The sequence below is a fragment of the Nerophis lumbriciformis genome, linkage group LG15 (assembly GCF_033978685.3).
Source record: "Nerophis lumbriciformis linkage group LG15, RoL_Nlum_v2.1, whole genome shotgun sequence".
Taxonomy (NCBI): Eukaryota; Metazoa; Chordata; class Actinopteri; order Syngnathiformes; family Syngnathidae; genus Nerophis; species Nerophis lumbriciformis.
The window spans coordinates 6,102,303-6,121,015 of NC_084562.2; the positions used below are offsets into that span (position 1 = coordinate 6,102,303).

The following is an 18,713-nucleotide window of genomic DNA, read 5'->3' on the forward strand; positions in this document are numbered from 1 at the left end:
ATAAATTGTACTTCTAAGAGTAGTTTTAATGCAACATACTTTTACTTTTACTTGAGTATATTTATAGAGAAGAAACACTACTTTTACTCCGCTACTTTTATCTACATTCAGCTCGCTACTCGCTACTAATTTTTATCGATCTGTTAATGCACGCTTTGTTTGTTTTGGTCTGTCAGACAGACCTTCATAGTGCCTGCGTTTCAACAAATACAGTCACTGGTGACGTTCACTCCGTTCCACCAATCAGATGCAGTCACTGGTGACGTTGGACCAATCAAACAGAGCCAGGGGTCACATGACCTGACTTAAACAAGTTGAAAAACTTATTGGGGTGTTACCATTTAGTGGTCAATTGTACGGAATATGTACTGTACTGTGCAATCTACTAATACAAGTTCCAATCAATCAATCAAAAGTGTGAAGGAAAAAAGACAATTTTTTATTTCAACCGTACACCCCGTCAAAAGCCTAAAGACTGACTGCACAGTTCCTGTCTTCACAATAAAAGTGCCGCTCCATCGCGCCTGCGCTTTCAAAATAAGAGTCTCCGAAAGTCTGCGCAAACAAGCTAGCAAGCTACGGAGTTTGCCGCCAATGTATTTCTTGTAAAGTGTATAAAAACGAATATGGAAGCTGGACATATAAGATGCCAAAAACCAACCACTTTCATGTGGTATTAGACAGAAAGGAGGAACTTTTTTTCTCCTCCATTTGAAAACCTGGACGTTTGTCATCACTACTGTCTGATTACAATCAATGCAAGTCATCAGAATCAGGTAATACACCAACTTATATTCTTGTCTTCATGAAAGAAAGGAATCTACATGTGTTAAACATGCATGTATATTCATTAAAACACCTTTAACATGTAAACAAAAACGGCAAAAAAAATATATATAAATTATATACTGTATATATCTATGTGTGTGTGTGTATATATATATATATGTATATATGTGTGTGTGTGTGTATATATATATATATATATATATATATATATATGATGTGTGTGTGTATGTTACTCATCAGTTACTCAGTACTTGAGTAGTTTTTTTACAACATACTTTTTACTTTTACTCAAGTAAATATTTGGGTGACTACTCCTTGAGTAATAAATCTCTAAAGTAACAGTACTCTTACTTGAGTACAATTTCTGGCTACTCTACCCACCTCTGGTTAGATGTAAATATAAACGGAATACAATGATTTGCAAATCATTTTCAACCCATATTCAATTGAATGCACTACAAAGACAAGATATTTGATGTTCAAACTCATAAACTTTATTTATTTTTTGCAAATAATAATTAACTTAGAATTTCATGGCTGCAACACGTGCCAAAGTAGTTGGGAAAGGGCATGTTCACCACTGTGTTACATGGCCTTTCCTTTTAACAACACTCAGTAAACGTTTGGGAACTGAGGAGACACATTTTTTAAGTGGAATTCTTTCCCATTCTTGCTTGATGTACAGCTTAAGTTGTTCAACAGTCCGGGGGTGTCCGCTGTGCTATTTTAGGCTTCATAATGCGCCACACATTTTCAATGGGAGACAGGTCTGGACTACAGGCAGGCCAGTCTAGTACCCGCACTCTTTTACAATGAAGCCACGTTGATGTAACACGTGGCTTGGCATTGTCTAGCTGAAATAAGCAGGGGCGTCCATGGTAACGTCGCTTGGATGGCAACATATGTTGCTCCAAAACCTGTATGTACCTTTCAGCATTAATGGCGCCTTCACAGATGTGTAAGTTGCCCATGTCTTGGGCACTAATACACCCCCATACCATCACAGATGCTGGCTTTTCAACTTTGCGCCTATAACAATCCGGATGATTCTTTTCCTCTTTGGTCCGGAGGACACGGCGTCCACACTTTTCCAAAAACAATTTGAAATGTGGACTCGTCAGACCACAGAACACTTTTCCACTTTGTATCAGTCCATCTTAGATGATCTCGGGCCCAGCGAAGCCGACGGCGTTTTTGGGTGTTGTTGATAAACGGTTTTCGCCTTGCATAGGAGAGTTTTAACTTGCACTTACAGATGTAGCGACCAACTGTAGTTACTGACAGTGGGTTTCTGAAGTGTTCCTGAGCCCATGTGGTGATATCCTTTACACACTGATGTCGCCTGTTGATGCAGTACAGCCTGAGGGATCGAAGGTCACAGGTTTAGCTGCTTACGTGCAGTGATTTCTCCAGATTCTCTGAACCCTTTGATGATATTACGGACCATAGATGGTGAAATTCCTAAATTCCTTGCAATAGCTGGTTGAGAAAGGTTTTTCTTAAACTGTTCAACAATTTGCTTACGCATTTGTTGACAAAGTGGTGAAAAGGATTTGCAAATCATTGTATTCCGTTTATATTTACATCTAACACAATTTCCCAACTCATATGGAAACGGGGTTTGTATTAGCTCATTTGGAATTTGATGCCTGCAACATTTTTCAAAATAGCTGGCACAAGTGGCAAAAAAGACTGAGAAAGTTGAGGAATGCTCATCAAACACTTATTTGGAACATCCCACAGGTGAAGCTCATTGGGAACAGGTGGGTGCCATGATTGGGTATAAAAGCAGCTTCCATGAAATGCTCAGTCATTCACAAACAAGGACGGGGCGAGGGTCAGCACTTTGTGAACAAATGCTTGAGCAAATTGTCGAACAGTTTAAGAACAACATTTCTCAACAAGCTATTGCAAGGAATTTAAGAATTTCACCATCTACGGTCCGTAATATCATCAAAAGGTTCAGAGAATCTGGAGAAATCACTGCACGTAAGCGGCAATGCCCGTGACCTTCGATCCCTCAGGCTGTACTGCATCAAAAAGCGACATCAGTGTGTAAAGGATATCACCACATGGGCTCAGGAACACTTCAGAAAACCACTGTCAGTAACTACAATTCGTCGCTACATCTGTAAGTGCAAGTTAAAACTCTACTATGCAAAGCGAAAGCCATTTATCAACAACACCCAGAAACGCTGCCGGCTTCGTACATTAGTTCTTAATAGTGATTTGTGCACTAGTTTATGTCAGGATTCTCACTGACAGTTTGGTTATGTTTAGTTTTTTTCTCTGTTTTTGTGTTATTTCCTGCATGTCTCCCTGAGCGCTTGTTTCCGTCACCTATACATGATTGGCTGTCTGGCACACCTGGTGGCAATTGCCAATCAGTCTCCTATTTATACCTGCCTCTCCCTCCAGTCAGTGCTGGAGTATTACTAGCTGTATGCTGTGGACTGTGAGCTGTTCCTGTATGCTGAACGCTTTCGACTGTTTGCTGTCTCCATTTCTTCCTGTTTTCTGGTTCCTGTTTGCTGTCTCAAGCTTGCCTGTTTCCTGGTTTCTGGTTCGTGTTTTCCTTGCATTTTTTGGACATTAAAATCATGTTTTCCTGCACCAAGCCTGCCATCTCTGCATCTTGGAGTTCGTCCCCAATACTTCCTGACAGTTTACAGCTGACAATTAGTGCTCTAGGGGCCAAGTAAAGATTAGTGCTCTAGTTGCAAGCTAGCGATTAGCACAGTAGTTGTTGGCTTGCAATCAGTGCTCTAGTTTCCAGCGATTTTTGTAGTAGTTGCCAGCTACAGATTTGCGCACTAATTGTGCACTAGCTATTAGCACTCTAGTTGCCTATATTAATTATCGCACCAGTTGCCAGCTGACTTTTATCAGCACTCGACTGTTCCTATTCAAATATCTTAGTAGTGCACAATAACAAGGTACCTTTTTAAGAGCAGTTTAATTTAGAACACAATCACAATGTAATGCAGGATTTGCAAACCCCAAAACCAGTGAAGTCGACATGTTGGGTGAATCGTAAATTAAAAACAAAATACAATGATTTGCAAATCCTTTGCAACCTATATTCAATTCAATAAACTGCAAAGACAAGATACTTAACATTCGAACTGGAAAACTTTGTTATTTTTTGCAAATATTAGCTCGTTTGGAATTTGACGCCTGCAACATGTTTCAAAAAAGCTGGCACAAGTGGCAAAAAAGACTGAGAACGTTGAGGGATGCTCATTAAACACTTATTTGGAACATCCCACAGGTGAACAGGCTCATTGGGAACAGGTGGGGGCCATGATTGGGTATAAAAGCAGCTTCCATGAAATGCTCAGTAATTCACAAACAAGAATGGGGCGAGGGTCACCACTTTGTGAACAAATGCGTGAGAAAATTGTCCAACAGTTTAAGAACAACATTTCTCAACGAGCTATTGCAAGGAATTTAGGGATTTCACCATCTAAGGTCTGTTATATCATCAATAGGTTCAGAGAATCTGGAAAAATCACTGCATGTAACATGGAATGCCCGTGACCTTGGATCCCTCAGGCGGTACTGCATCAAAAAGCGACATCAGTGTAAAGGATATCACCACATGGGCTCAGGAACACTTCAGAAAACCACTGTCAGTAACTACAGTTTGTCGCCACATCTGTAAGTGCAAGTTAAAACTCTACTATGCAAAGCGAAAGCCATTTATCAACAACACCCAGAAACGCCGCCGGCTTCTAAGATGGACTGATGCAAAGTATAAAAGTGTTCTGTGGTCTGACGAGTCCACACTTCAAATGGTTTTAGGAAACTGTGGACGTTGTATCCTCCAGAACAAAGACAAAAATAACTATCCGGATTGTTACAGAAGTCAAATTGAAAAGCCAGCATCTGTGATGGTATGGGGGTGTATTAGTGCCCAAGGCATTGGTAACTTACACATCTGTGAAGGCACCATTAATGCTGAAAGGTACATACAGGTTTTGGAGCAACATATGTTGCCATCCAAGCAACGTTATCATGGACGCCCCTGCTTATTTCAGCAAGACAATGCCAAGCCACGTGTTACAAAAGCGTGGCTTCATAGTAAAAGAGTGCAGGTACTAGACTGGCCTGCCTGTAGTCCAGACCTGTCTCCCATGTAAAATGTGTTGTGCATTATGAAGCCTAAAATACCACAACGGAGACCCCTGGACTGTTGAACAACTTAAGCTGTACATCAAGCAAGAATGGGAAAGAATTCCACCTGAAAAGCTTCAAAAATTGGTCTCCTCAGTTCCCGGACGTTTACAGAGTGTTGTTAAAAGGAAAAGTCATTTAACACAGTGGTAAAAATGCCCCCGTGCCAACTTTTTTGCAATGTGTTACTGCCATGAAATTCCAAGTTCATGATCATTAGCAAAAAAAAAAATAACTTTCTCAGTTCAAACATTAAAAATATCTTGTCTTTGCTGTGTATTCAATTGAATATAGGTTGAAAAGGATTTGCAAATCATTGTATTCTGTTTTTATTTACGAATTACACAACGTACCAACTTCACTGGTTTTGGGTTTTTTAAAAGGTATGGGTCCGTCTCCGTTCGGGGTCCTTGAAAGGGAAACAAGGTAAACAGATTAACAAGTTATTGTTTAATTTGCGTCAACCTACAAATGTGTAAGTCTATATAATATGTAACATTCCTTCTGTATGCTTGCTGGTTAGCTGTCACATTGGTCATTAAACCCATGGATGCTCAACAAAAGATTACCGTATTTTTCGGAGTATAAGTCGCACCGGAGTATAAGTCGCACCTGCCGAAAATGCATAATAAAGAAGGAAAAAAACATATATAAATCGCACTGGAGCCCGGCCAAACTATGAAAAAAACTGCGACTTATAGTCCGAAAAATACGGTATTTGATCATCATTTTTGTACTTAAATTTCAACTGAGCTGCGACAAATATAGTATTAGAAATTACACTCATTTGCTACGTCACTTATTATACACAGCTTGTGCAGCTTATAACACAGTATACTGACCTACATTGGATTTGTTTGAGCATCTTTAATGGACAACATTTATCAAATATAATACATCTATTTAACATCTCAGCATTGAATTGGCTTTAGCCTGTTACCACATCACTATTTTTCTGGACACTCCTGATTTATGTAGAAATATACGTCCTATAACTTACATTAAGGTGTAATACTCCACATGGTGAAGACATTGAGGTGCTACTTTGTCTTCATTAAGGACAAATATGGACAGGTTTAGAGCAGTGGTTCTCAACCTTTTTTCAGTGATGTACCCCCTGTGAATTTTTTTTTAATTCAAGTACCCCCTAATCAGAGCAAAGCATTTTTGGTTGAAAAAAAGAGATAAGGAAGTAAAATACAGCACTATGTCATCAGTTTCTGATTTATTAAATTGTATAACAGTGCAACATATTGCTCATTTGTAGTGGTCTTTCTTGAGCTATTTGGAAAAAAAGATAGGTTTTTATTTATATTTATAAAGGATTTTTGAAAAAAAAAATCTCACGTACCCCTTGGCATACCTTCAAGTACCCCCAGGGGTACGCGTACCCCCATTTGAGAACCACTGGTTTAGAGTAGCTAATCTGCATTTTTGGGTATGTGGGAGGAATATTTGCCCTCAAAACATATACTTATGATGCACGTTAATTGCTGATATACAATTGGATCCATCCAACTGAGAATATTAAAGGCCTACTGAAACCCACGACTACCGACCACGCAGTCTGATAGTTTATATATCAATGATGAAATCTTAACATTGCAACACATGCCAATACGGCCGGGTTAGCTTACTAAAGTGCAATTTTAAATTTCTGAAAATTGAAAACGTCTCGGTATGATGACGTCAGCGTGTGACGTCACGGATTGTAGAGGACATTTTGGGACAGCATGGTGGCCAGCTATAAAGTCGTCTGTTTTCATCGCAAAATTCCACAGTATTCTGTACATCTGTGTTGGTGAATCTTTTGCAATTTGTTCAATGAACAATGGAGACAGCAAAGAAGAAAGCTGTAGGTGGGAAGCGGTGTATTGCGGCCGACTGCAGCAACACAAACACAGCCGGTGTTTCATTGTTTACATTCCCGGAAGATGACAGTCAAGCTTTACCATTGGCCTGTGGAGAACTGGGACAACAGAGACTCTTACCAGGAGGACTTTGAGTTGGATGCGCAGACGCGGTACCGTGAGTACGGATGCAGCTGCCGCTTCCAAACATTTGATTTGATCGCTTGCCCGTACGTGCGTGCCGCTATGTGCATGTCACGTACGTAACTTTGGGGACTTTGGGGAAATATATGTGCTGTATGAACTTTGGGGAGGTGAACGGTACTTTGGGCTGTGGGATTGAGTGTGTTGTGCAGGTGTTTGAGTTGTATTGGCGGGTTATATGGCCGGGGGGGGGGCACACCTGTGCAATAATCCCACTGCCCTCTAGTCCTTCACTCTCACTTTCCTCATCCACAAATCTTTCATCCTCGCTCAAATTAATGGGGAAATCGTCGCTTTCTCGGTCCGAATCGCTCTCGCTGCTGGTGGCCATGATTGTAAACAATGTGCAGATGTGAGGAGCTCCACAACCTGTGACATCACGTGCATATCGTCTGCTACTTCCGGTACAGGCAAGGCTTTTTTATCAGCGACCAAAAGTTGCGAACTTTATCGTCGATGTTCTCTACTAAATCCTTTCAGCAAAAATATGGCAATATCGCGAAATGTTCAAGTATGACACATAAAATGGACCTGCTATCCCCGTTTAAATAATAAAATCGCATTTCAGTAGGCTTTTAAGTGACTAAATATTGAATTATAACATTTATGACGTCACAGCCTTCCTCACTCACCGATGCTTTATTGGAAAAGTGCAAACAGTACAAAACACAATAAAACCCATATTTTCTCTTCATTTCATTCCTCATAATAAATACATTGTATATATAATACATATATATATATACAATATATCTACACATACATTACAGGGCAAAATTTTGGACACCCTCTCATTTCAATTAGTTTTCTTTATTTTCATGACTTTTTACATTGTAGATTGTCACTGAAGGCATCAAAACTATGAAACCTGTGAAGTGAAAACCATATCAGGTGACTACCTCTTGAAGCTCATCGAGAGAATGCCAAAAGTGTGCGAAGCAGTAATCAGAACAAAGGGTGGCTATTTTGAAGAAACTAGAATATAAAATGTTTTCAGTTATTTCACCTTTTTTTGTTAAGTACATAACTCCACATGTGTTCATTCATCGTATTGATGCCTCCAGTGACAATCTACAATGTAAATAGTCATGGAAATAAAGAAAACGCATTGAATGAGAAGGTGTGTCCAAACTTTTGGCCTTTACTATATATATATATATATATAATATATATAAATCCATATATACGTATATATGGATATGTATACACAGGTGAAACTACTAAAATTTTAATATTGTGTAGAAGTCCATTCATGTCAGCAATTCAGCTTCAAGAATTTGAAACTAATATGTGGTATAAACTCATTACAAAGTGAAATACATCAAGCCTTCATTTTCAATCATTTTGATGATCATGGTTTACAGTTTTTAAAAACCTAAATTTTCTGAAATGTTCAAGTCAAGGTTTTTATCAGCTGTAAGTGATAATAATAAAAATTTCTATCAAAAAAGGCTTGAAATATATCGAATTGCATGTTATGAGCCTGTGTCATATATTAGTTTCACCTTATAAATGTAATTGCTGGTATAAACAAACCTTGCATGATATTTTTACCTGTATATCGTATCATACTTTTGAGACTACATCATAAAAAGTCTGGGTGGTAAAAAAAAAAAAAAGTACAATCACGGGGTCTTTAATGCTGATTGGATGATATATAATGTATGCTTAACTCCAGTGTTTTAGTCAGGTCAAAGGTCAAAGACGTGACAGGTCTTCTTTTTAAAATCTTCCTAAAATAAGATATATTTTCAAATCATGTGTTTTTGCGAATATATTAAAAATTACAGCAAAATGTTTAAAACAGCAGGCATTCTTAAGTGTGTTCCCTTATAAAGGGTCCAGGGGTAGAAATATGATGACTCAGCCTAAAAATGTGAGGGCGCCCATGATGCTGAAGCCCAGCAGGATGAACAGCACCTTGAGCAGCTGCTTCCCGGGGGAGTTGAGCTCGTGCGGGAGGATCTCCAGAAAGGTGATGTAGATGAACGTGCCCGCTGCGAGGCCCTCCAGAACGCACTGGATCAGTGCCCCGGCCTCCAGTTGGGCCTCCATCACGCTGATGCCGATGGCGATGCCCAAAGGCGACATGACGGCAAACACGCCGATGTAGGCGGCCAACCACAGCGGACGGATGGCGCTCTGGACCAGCTTGACTGACAGGCTGAACACGATGACGCTCTTGTGGACCATGATAGCAATGCAGATTTCCAACACCTGAAAGCATGTAAAGGTGACAGCATGAAGTGTTAATGGTCATGACATCAACATCCACGATGTTTGTGTAGTAGACTAGTCATTACTTTACAATAAATGTAGCTGGAGGCTACACCATGTACAAACCCCGTTTCCATATAAGTTGGGAAATTGTGTTAGATGTAAATATAAACGGAATACAATGATTTGCAAATCATTTTCAACCCATATTCAGTTGAATATGCTACAAAGACAACATATTTGATGTTCAAACTGAAATAATCATGAAATAATCATTAACTTTAGAATTTAAAGCCAGCAACACGTGACAAAGAAGTTGGGAAAGGTGGCAATAAATACTGATAAAGTTGAGGAATGCTCATCAAACACTTATTTGGAACATCCCACAGGTGAACAGGCAAATTGGGAACAGGTGGGTGCCATGATTGGGTAAAAAAGTAGATTCCATGAAATGCTCAGTCATTCACAAACAAGGATGGGGCGAGGGTCACCACTTTGTCAACAAATGGGTGAGCAAATTGTTGAACAGTTTAAGAAAAACCTTTCTCAACCAGCTATTGCAAGGAATTTAGGGATTTCACCATCTACGGTCCGTAATATCATCAAAGGGTTCAGAGAATCTGGAGAAATCACTGCACGTAAGCAGCTGAGCCCGTGACCTTCGATCCCTCAGGCTGTACTGCATCAACAAGCGACATCAGTGTGTAAAGGATATCACCACATGGGCTCAGGAACACTTCAGAAACCCACTGTCAGTAACTACAGTTGGTCGCTACATCTGTAAGTGCAAGTTAAAACTCTCCTATGCAAGGCGAAAACCGTTTATCAACAACACCCAGAAACGCCGTCGGCTTCGCTGGGCCTGAGCTCATCTAAGATGGACTTATACAAAGTGGAAAAGTGTTCTGTGGTCTGACGAGTCCACATTTCAAATTGTTTTTGGAAACTATGGACGTCGTGTCCTCCGGACCAAAGAGGAAAAGAACCATCCGGATTGTTATAGGCGCAAAGTTGAAAAGCCAGCATCTGTGATGGTATGGGAGTGTATTAGTGCCCAAGACATGGGTAACTTACACATCTGTGAAGGCGCCATTAATGCTGAAAGGTACATACAGATTTTGGAGCAACATATGTTGCCATCCAAGCAACGTTACCATGCACGTCCCTGCTTATTTCAGCAAGACAATACCAAGCCACGTGTTACATCAACGTGGCTTCATAGTAAAAGAGTGCGGGTACTAGACTGGCCTGCCTGTAGTCCAGACCTGTCTCCCATTGAAAATGTGTGGCGCAATATGAAGCCTAAAATACCACAACGGAGACCCCCAAACTGTTGAACAACTTAAGCTGTACATCAAGCAAGAATGGGAAAGAATTCCACTTGAGAACCTTAAAAAATGTGTTTCCTCAGTTCCCAAACGTTTACTGAGTGTTGTTGAAAGGAAAGGCCATGTAACACAGTGGTGAACATGCCCTTTCCCAACTACTTTGGCACGTGTTGCAGCCATGAAATTCTAAGTTAATTATTATTTGCAAAAAAAAAACAAAAAAAAACTATAAGTTTGAACATCAAATATCTTGTCTTTGTAGTGCATTCAATTGAATATGGGTTGAAAAGGATTTGCAAATCATTGTATTCCGTTTATATTTACATCCAACACAATTTCCCAACTCATATGGAAACCGGGTTTGTATGTTGGGGCTGCACACAACTGCTCTTGTGATCACATGACACACATTTAAGTCTCATGACCACAGGATTTCTCTCTTCTGAAAACTTCTGAGACCTGCAGCTAAGTATCTCATGACTTGAGTGTGCATATTCAGGGTTTCTACAGGTTTCAAACATCTATGCCACTAAAAAAAAAAAAAAAAAAAAAAAATCACGTGTATGTAGCTTGTATGTGTGTATATACACCACAGAACTTTCCTCCAGAAGGTCTTGTCTTTGTCCATGTGATGTAAGATGAAACAAAAAATGGAGCTGTTTGGCCACAATACCCAGCAATACGTTTGGAGGAGAAAAGGTGAGGGCTTTAATCCCAGGAACAACATCCTACTGTCAAGCATGGTGGTGGTAGTATACACACACACACACACTTGTCACAACTTTAGATACAACAAATCCTCGCATATTTGCTATTCTGCATTCATGTTAGCGATGTAACGATATTACAATTTCATATCATAGTTATTGCACCCCAAATGATCACGGTTATTATCATCACTGTTTGATGTGCTCAAAATGTACTTATATATACAAAGTGAAATCTTTTAACCCAGTTTTTTTTTTTTATCACAAATAAATTGACACATCATATACTTTAATGGCAGAAGAAACATTAAATATTGTTTTGACTTCTTAACATGTACATAGTTTATATATTAGGGGTGTGGGGGAAAAAATTGCAATTCTCACATCGATTATCTTTTTTTTTTAAATCAATTTTTTTTTTTTTTTTTTTTTTAATTAATCAATCCAACAAAACAATACACAGCAATACCATTACAATGCAATCCAATTCCAAAACTAAACCCGACCCAGCAACACTCAGAACTGCAATAAACAGAGCAATTGAGAGGAGACACAAACACGACACAGAACAAACCAAAAGTAGTGAAACAAAAATGAATATTATCAACAACAGTATCAATATTAGTTACAATTTCAACATAGCAGTGATTAAAAATCCCTCATTGACATTATCATTAGACATTTATGAAAATAAAAATAAAATAGTGTCACAGTGGCTTACACTTGCATCGCATCTCATAAGCTTGACAACACACTGTGTCCAATATTTTCACAAAGATAAAATAAGTCATATTTTTGGTTCATTTAATAGTTAAAACAAATTTACATTATTGCAATCAGTTGATAAAACATTGTCCTTTACAATTATGAAAGCTTTTTACAAAAATCTACTACTCTGCTTGCATGTCAGCAGACTGGGGTAGATCCTGCTGAAATCCTATGTATTGAATGAATAGAGAATCCTTTTGAATCAGGAAAATATCATTTTTGAATTAAGAATCGCGTTGAATCGAAAAAAATCTATTTTGAATCGAATCGTGACCCCAAGAATCAATATTGAATCGAATCGTGGGACACCCATATATATATATATATATATATATATATATATAAATTGAGTGTTCACTTGGCTTCATTTCCGGTTTATGTGACGTCACACAAGTTAACTTCCGGTTGTAGACACCTTTGCTCCCTGTCTATGTAAATAAAGTGGTTAAAAAAAACATGACACCACCGTCTGTGTCATATTCCTCTGAGTATAGATTGACTAATCTTTGCCAAGAAAGCACAACGTGTAGGTTCATTGTGCACAACTGAATAGCTTTGTTGCTCAAACAGCAAAGTGTTTATATAAGTTTGGATTGGAGTTAGTCGTTTGTTAATGGGGAAATGTGTTAAGGTCTCTTGTTTTCATGTTGGTATTTAAGTGAGCAAGCGAACACGAGTCGGTCCTTGAGTTTATCAAAGTGAGAGTTTCCAACCATGCCTTGCTGTCGTTACAATTATCACTTTTGACCAGTGTTGGGACTAACGCGTTACTGTAACGCCGTTACTATCGGCGGTAACTAGTAATCTAACGCGTTATTTTTTTTTTCAGTAACTCCGTTACCGTTACTACATGATGCGTTACTGCGTTATTTTGCGTTATTTTTTATGTAGTATCGGCTAGAAACTGAGAAGATCTGAGTGTTGCAGCGCTGCTGAAGAGGCGACAAAAAAGAGGCGCGCCGCGCGCTGTCTGTGTGTACGTGTGTGTGTGTGTGTGAGTGTGTGTGTGAGTGTGTGTGTGTGTGGGAGGGGGCGTGTCTGTGTCTACTATCAAGACGTCATGGCGAACCCCGAAGCCGAGTTTCTTAAAATGGAGATATTTTCAGTACGTTTCTTTTATCGACCACAAAGAAAAGAACATTTTAGCTGAATGTAAGTTTCAAATATGCTGAAACAGCGACAAAAACAACATGCTTTGACGAAGCTAGTAAAGAGACACACACTCACCTCCACCTCCAACAGCGGCTGGATTTTAATGAGGCACTGCACACTGAAGGTACACACACTCTGTCAATTCTCTTATATACTCTTTCATTTTAAACTTTCAGAGTGTTTGATTATCACATCACTCTAAATGTTTAGACTAAAAAGTTCACAAACCTAAAGAGGGATACTAGTGGGCCAGGCTAATATTTCCTTTTCTCTAAACTAAGTGGGGAAATGTGTAGAGTGTTCTGGGCTTCAGACATGATTTTATTTCAGAATTCCTTGAGAAAACGCCTGGTTAGGCTTTATGTATGTAGTGTGTGCCTTTCTTGTTTTACAGCTATGTTGTTATTTTGCTGTTTGTTACTTATGTATGTTAAGTTGCAGCTATTTAAAATAGTTTTGTCAATTTGTTCTGGTCTGAAACAAATTGGCCCTTTAAAACATATCTTTGTCTTTGTGTGTTGTATGTAGACCACATTGCTTAGCAGAGTTCAGTGATGCAAATGCATGTCAAGTTGATCAACAGATTGTATTATTCTCCAGTGCAATAACAGTACTAAAATGAAGGCTAAAAGGGCATTAAATGGGGCCTTAAAAAAAATATATATATATATATAAGTAACTAAATAGTTACTTTTCACAGTAACGCATTACTTTTTGGTTTAAGTAACTGAGTTAGTAACTGAGTTACTTTTGAAATAAAGTAACTAGTAACTGTAACTAGTTACTGGTTTTCAGTAACTAACCCAACACTGCTTTTGACTGTGTTATTATGCATTTTTTTACTTCTTGTTTTGTACAGGCAGAGTTTAATAGCTGAAGTGGTGTCGTTTTTAGTTATGTAGTTAAAATATTGTTACTTTTGGTGGTAATCTGACACCCTTAGCTGGAATGGTTGGCGCAAGGCATACTATTATTACCACTGGAGCCTCCAAAGTCCAATGAATTATGTAAGGAGTTGATATGAAACTCACCATGAGGGCTGCATGCACATTGAATTTCAAATGGTCCCAAGAATGTGACACCTGTTGTTTATCTATCATATTATAAATGGCAAATTTTGATGTTAAGTGCTAAGCCCCTCCCTGCAAATAGCGTGCATGACTTTACCGTAAAAGGGAAGTAACAGAATGTGTGAGAAGAACGCTGTGTAACATTGATACGCTTTAATGGCCTCGTTTCTTACCTTTGAGTCTGTGTTCTGCAGGCCGATAGCGAGCCCCTCGAAAATCGAGTGAAGCGACAAAGAGAGGAAGAGCATGAAGGAGCGAAAAGGCGAGTGTGCCTGAAAGTCGACGTGGACGTGGTGGCCACTGCTCTCCAGATCCGGACTCGCGGTGTGGCCGTGGCCCCTCCCGTCCCCCTGCATGAGGGGGGCCCTCTCGTCTGCAGTCGCTCTGGCCTCACGACAGTTCAGAACCATCCGTTCCAATATGAGGACAGTGAAGAAGCCGACGGCCATTATGAACTCTGGAAGGGGGAAGTTGGTCTGTGTGACACAAACAAACAATGAGATTAGTTAAGGGCCAGGAAAAAAACTTGATAGCCACGATAAGCACATATATACATGTCATGACACAGAAACCCCAAGACTTGCAACAAAAGGGGGTGACCGGTGGCAAAATGGAACTAAATCAGGGTCAAAAGTTTTTTTTTTACTTTAATAACAAAAATACATTTTCAACAAAAAGTTCAAGGGGGGGGTAAGGGTTTAGAAGGACTACTGTTGGTTGAGAACAGCAATAATTGCTTTCTTGTTAGAGACTCCAATAGGCCCCACAGAGACCACAAAAGGACAAGCTGCATTCACAGACAATCCCATTATAATGTGTTCATGAACAAGGGTGTAACAGATAACGATAATTTAACTATGGCGGTCCAAATTTTTAACTGTGGTGGACAGTCAGAAATAAATTAATATATGGTAAACACTAACAATATATATAGATATATTTATACATAAACACACACACACATATATATATATATATATATATATATATATTAGGGCTGCAACAACTAATCGATTAAATTGATTAAAATCTATTATAAAAATAGTTGGCGATTAATTTAGTCATCAATTCGTTGGATCTATGCTATGCGCATGCGCAGAGGCTACTTTTTATTTTATTTTTATTTTTTTATTTTTTTTATAAACCTTTATTTATAAACTGCAACATTTACAAACAGCTGAGATATATACACACATATATATATATATATATATATATATATATATATATATATATATATATATATATATATACACATACATATATATATGGGTGTGTATATATATATATATATATATACACACACACACATATATATATATATATATATATATATATATATATATATATATACACATATATATATATATATATATATATATATATATATATATATATACACACACATATATATATATATATGTTCTCCCACTTGTTCCTATAGATTTTATTATGACATAAAATGCTATGAAATTACCCTCAAGAGCGGCCAAATTTATATTATAAACACTTTGTCTTTAGACAAGATAAAGGAATCACAAATATTGGAAGGTGGGAACAAGAAAGTGCAAGTTTACCTCCAATTTGCGAGAATCCAGCACACTGTTGATGTCCGACAGGTAATCCGGAATGATATCCAGTAAACATGCTGCCAGAAAAACTCCGCCGGCGAAACAGCTGACCAGACTCAAAACTGTGCGGTGAGTCTCTGTAAATTCAAATGGACATACATGTACAGTCGTGCCCAAAACTTTACATACACTAAAGAACATAATGTCATGGATGTCTTGAGTTTCCAATAATTTCTACAACTCTTATTTTTTTGTGATAGAGTGATTGGAGCACGGACTTGTTGGTCACAAAAAACATTCATAAAGTTTGGTTCTTTTATGAATTTATTATGGGAAATATGACCAAATCTGCTGGGTCAAAAGTATACATACAGCAATGTTAATATTTGGTTGCATGTCCCTTGGCAAGTTTCACTGCAATAAGGCTGACATCACATGGACAAAGATAAGACCTTCTGGAGGAAAGTTCTGTGGTCGGATGAAACAAAAATTGAGCTGTTTGGCCACAATACCCAGCAATATGTTTGGAGGAAAAAATGTGAGGCCTTTAATCCCAGGAACACCAAACCTACCGTCAAGCATGGTAGTGGTAGTATTATGCTCTGGGCCTGTTTTGCTGCCAATGGAACTGGTACTTTAAATGGGACAATGAAAAAGGAGGATTACCTCCAAATTCTTCAGGACAACATAAAATCATCAGCCCGGAGGTTGGGTCTTGGGCGCAGTTGGGTGTTCCAACAGGACAATGACCCCAAACACACGTCAAAAGTGGTAAAGGAATGGCTAAATCAGGCTAGAATTAAGGTTTTAGAATGGCCTTCCCAAAATCCTGACTTAAACGTGTGGACAATGCTGAAGAAACAAGTCCATGTCAGAAAACCAACAAATTTAGCTGAACTGCACCAATTTTGTCAAGAGGAGTGGTCAAAAATTCAACCAGAAGCTTGTGGATGGCTACCAAAAGCGCCTTATTGCAGTGAAACTTGCCAAGGGACATGTAAGTAATTATTAACATTGCTGTATGTATACTTTTGACCCAGCAGATTTGGTCACATTTTCAGTAGACCCATAATAAATTCATCAAAGAACCAAACTTAATGAATGTTTTTTGTGACCAACAAGTATGTGCTCCAATCACTCTATCACAAAAATAAAAAGAGTTGTAGAAAGTATTGGAAACTCAAGACAGCCATGACATTATGTTCTTTACAAGTGTACTTTTGATCGCGACTCTGTCTTAGGTTATTAAAGTATATTATTTCCATGATCTTAATTTTTAGCAGTTAAAAAAATGCCTCACATCCACAATATGACCTCATTCTGAAAGATAACTGATACTTTCACTTCCACTTCTGACAGGACCCAGCTAACAATGCTTCCAGTCTTATGTTGCATTATGTTTCAAACACATGAACCTTTATGCTTGTCATGTGACCCAAGCACATGCATGGTCAACTTGTACATTACACTGTCTATAACATGTATTTCTGTATTTGTATTTCTACCAGGGGTGGGCGATACCAAAGATTTGAGTATAAAGCCGATATCAAGCAAATAACTAATAAAAGGCAACAACATATAAATTGAAGCTTTTTTCTAATCGAATAATCGATTAATCGTTGATGCCATACTCCCCTCATTCCTCTGTTTCTTGAAGGTCAAATGGATGTCACGTCATTTATTATTTATTTGGCATTTGTCCTTGCATGAAAAACTACAAATCCTCTTTTCAAAATGTCTGTGTTAATATTTTGGGTGTCTGGAACATATTAATTGGATTTTACAATATTTCTTACGGGCAACATTGCTTTGTCTTATTTTTACTGCTGTACTTGAACATTTCCAAGAAAAAAATTAAGATCATTTTTCATTTGTTGAGCATGACCAAACTTAAAAAAAAAACACAACAAAAGGAACTGAAAAAAAACCCAACCCAATCTAATCACTTTTGTATAAGTCACTGGCAGGGAGTCTGTTTGATCAATTCAGGAGAAATGTGTAATGTCATCACTGTCAACACAAGTTAATTGTTGCTAGGTGATAAAATCAGTGGCAGTCACTAGTTTGTTTACCACGTGACTCACCAGCAGAGTTATTCCGCTAACCAGACTCCATTCACAGTCCGAGCATCACAACGTTGCACTTGTTTACCTGCGCCTACCTAACAAGGACGACAACTAAATTAAAACTGCAAATTTAGATGTATATCATCTTTTAATCGGCGTACTTGTAGTCATAATTTAAAGACGCAATGACTTTTAATGAACCACACAAATCCACCAACCTGTGCCGTCTGTGCGCCTGAACCACTTCACTCGAGCGGGGATGAATCCGAAGAAGAGAGTTAGGAGCAACAAACCAAATAAAGCGCCGACTTTGACTTGAAGTAGGTATTCCATAACGGCAACAGTACTGGAGTGTCAAGGGGGAGGTTCGCTGCCTACTTGTCCGGTTTTTAAGTCCGTTGTGAATGTAAGGCAGCATGAAGATGCCCGGCAGGCAACACCATTTGTTGTTGCTACGGTAGCCGGGAAGAAAAAAAGAGGAAACCAGCAAGTTGTTTCCGCCCACAGCTCTGGAACGTCATTTCGGCCGCCATCTTACGGCAGTCAAATCCGCCTCGTCATCCACTACAAGTAAATGTGACAGCGACGTATTTATGAAGAAAACGCGACCCCGAACGGGACAAGCGGTAGAAAATAGATGGATGGACATGTATTTACAAGGCTGTCAATAATCGTAGTATTCATAGCTTTATAGTTATCTGTGTAGCACGCTTATAGCAACATTACATGATGTAGTTCGTGTCACATATAGGGATGATTGTCGAAGTTAGGACAAATGACTTTTAACCCCCCGGGGGCACATTCTAAAATCCATC

At 38.6% G+C, this 18,713-nt stretch overlaps 1 protein-coding gene across 1 annotated transcript; it reads right to left on the reverse strand.

Annotated features, from left to right (window-relative positions):
* Positions 1–7,652: 7,652 nt before the first annotated feature.
* On the reverse strand, positions 7,653–18,345 carry LOC133616221 (zinc transporter ZIP1-like). Its single transcript, XM_061975388.1, has 4 exons — positions 18,117–18,345; positions 15,839–15,969; positions 14,435–14,737; positions 7,653–9,236 (listed from the first exon to the last, which is right to left on the reverse strand). The coding sequence occupies exons 1-4, from the start codon at positions 18,229–18,231 to the stop codon at positions 8,883–8,885; spliced, it is 903 nt and encodes a 300-aa protein (XP_061831372.1). The 5' UTR covers positions 18,232–18,345; the 3' UTR covers positions 7,653–8,882.
* Between the last annotated feature and the right edge of the window lie 368 nt (positions 18,346–18,713).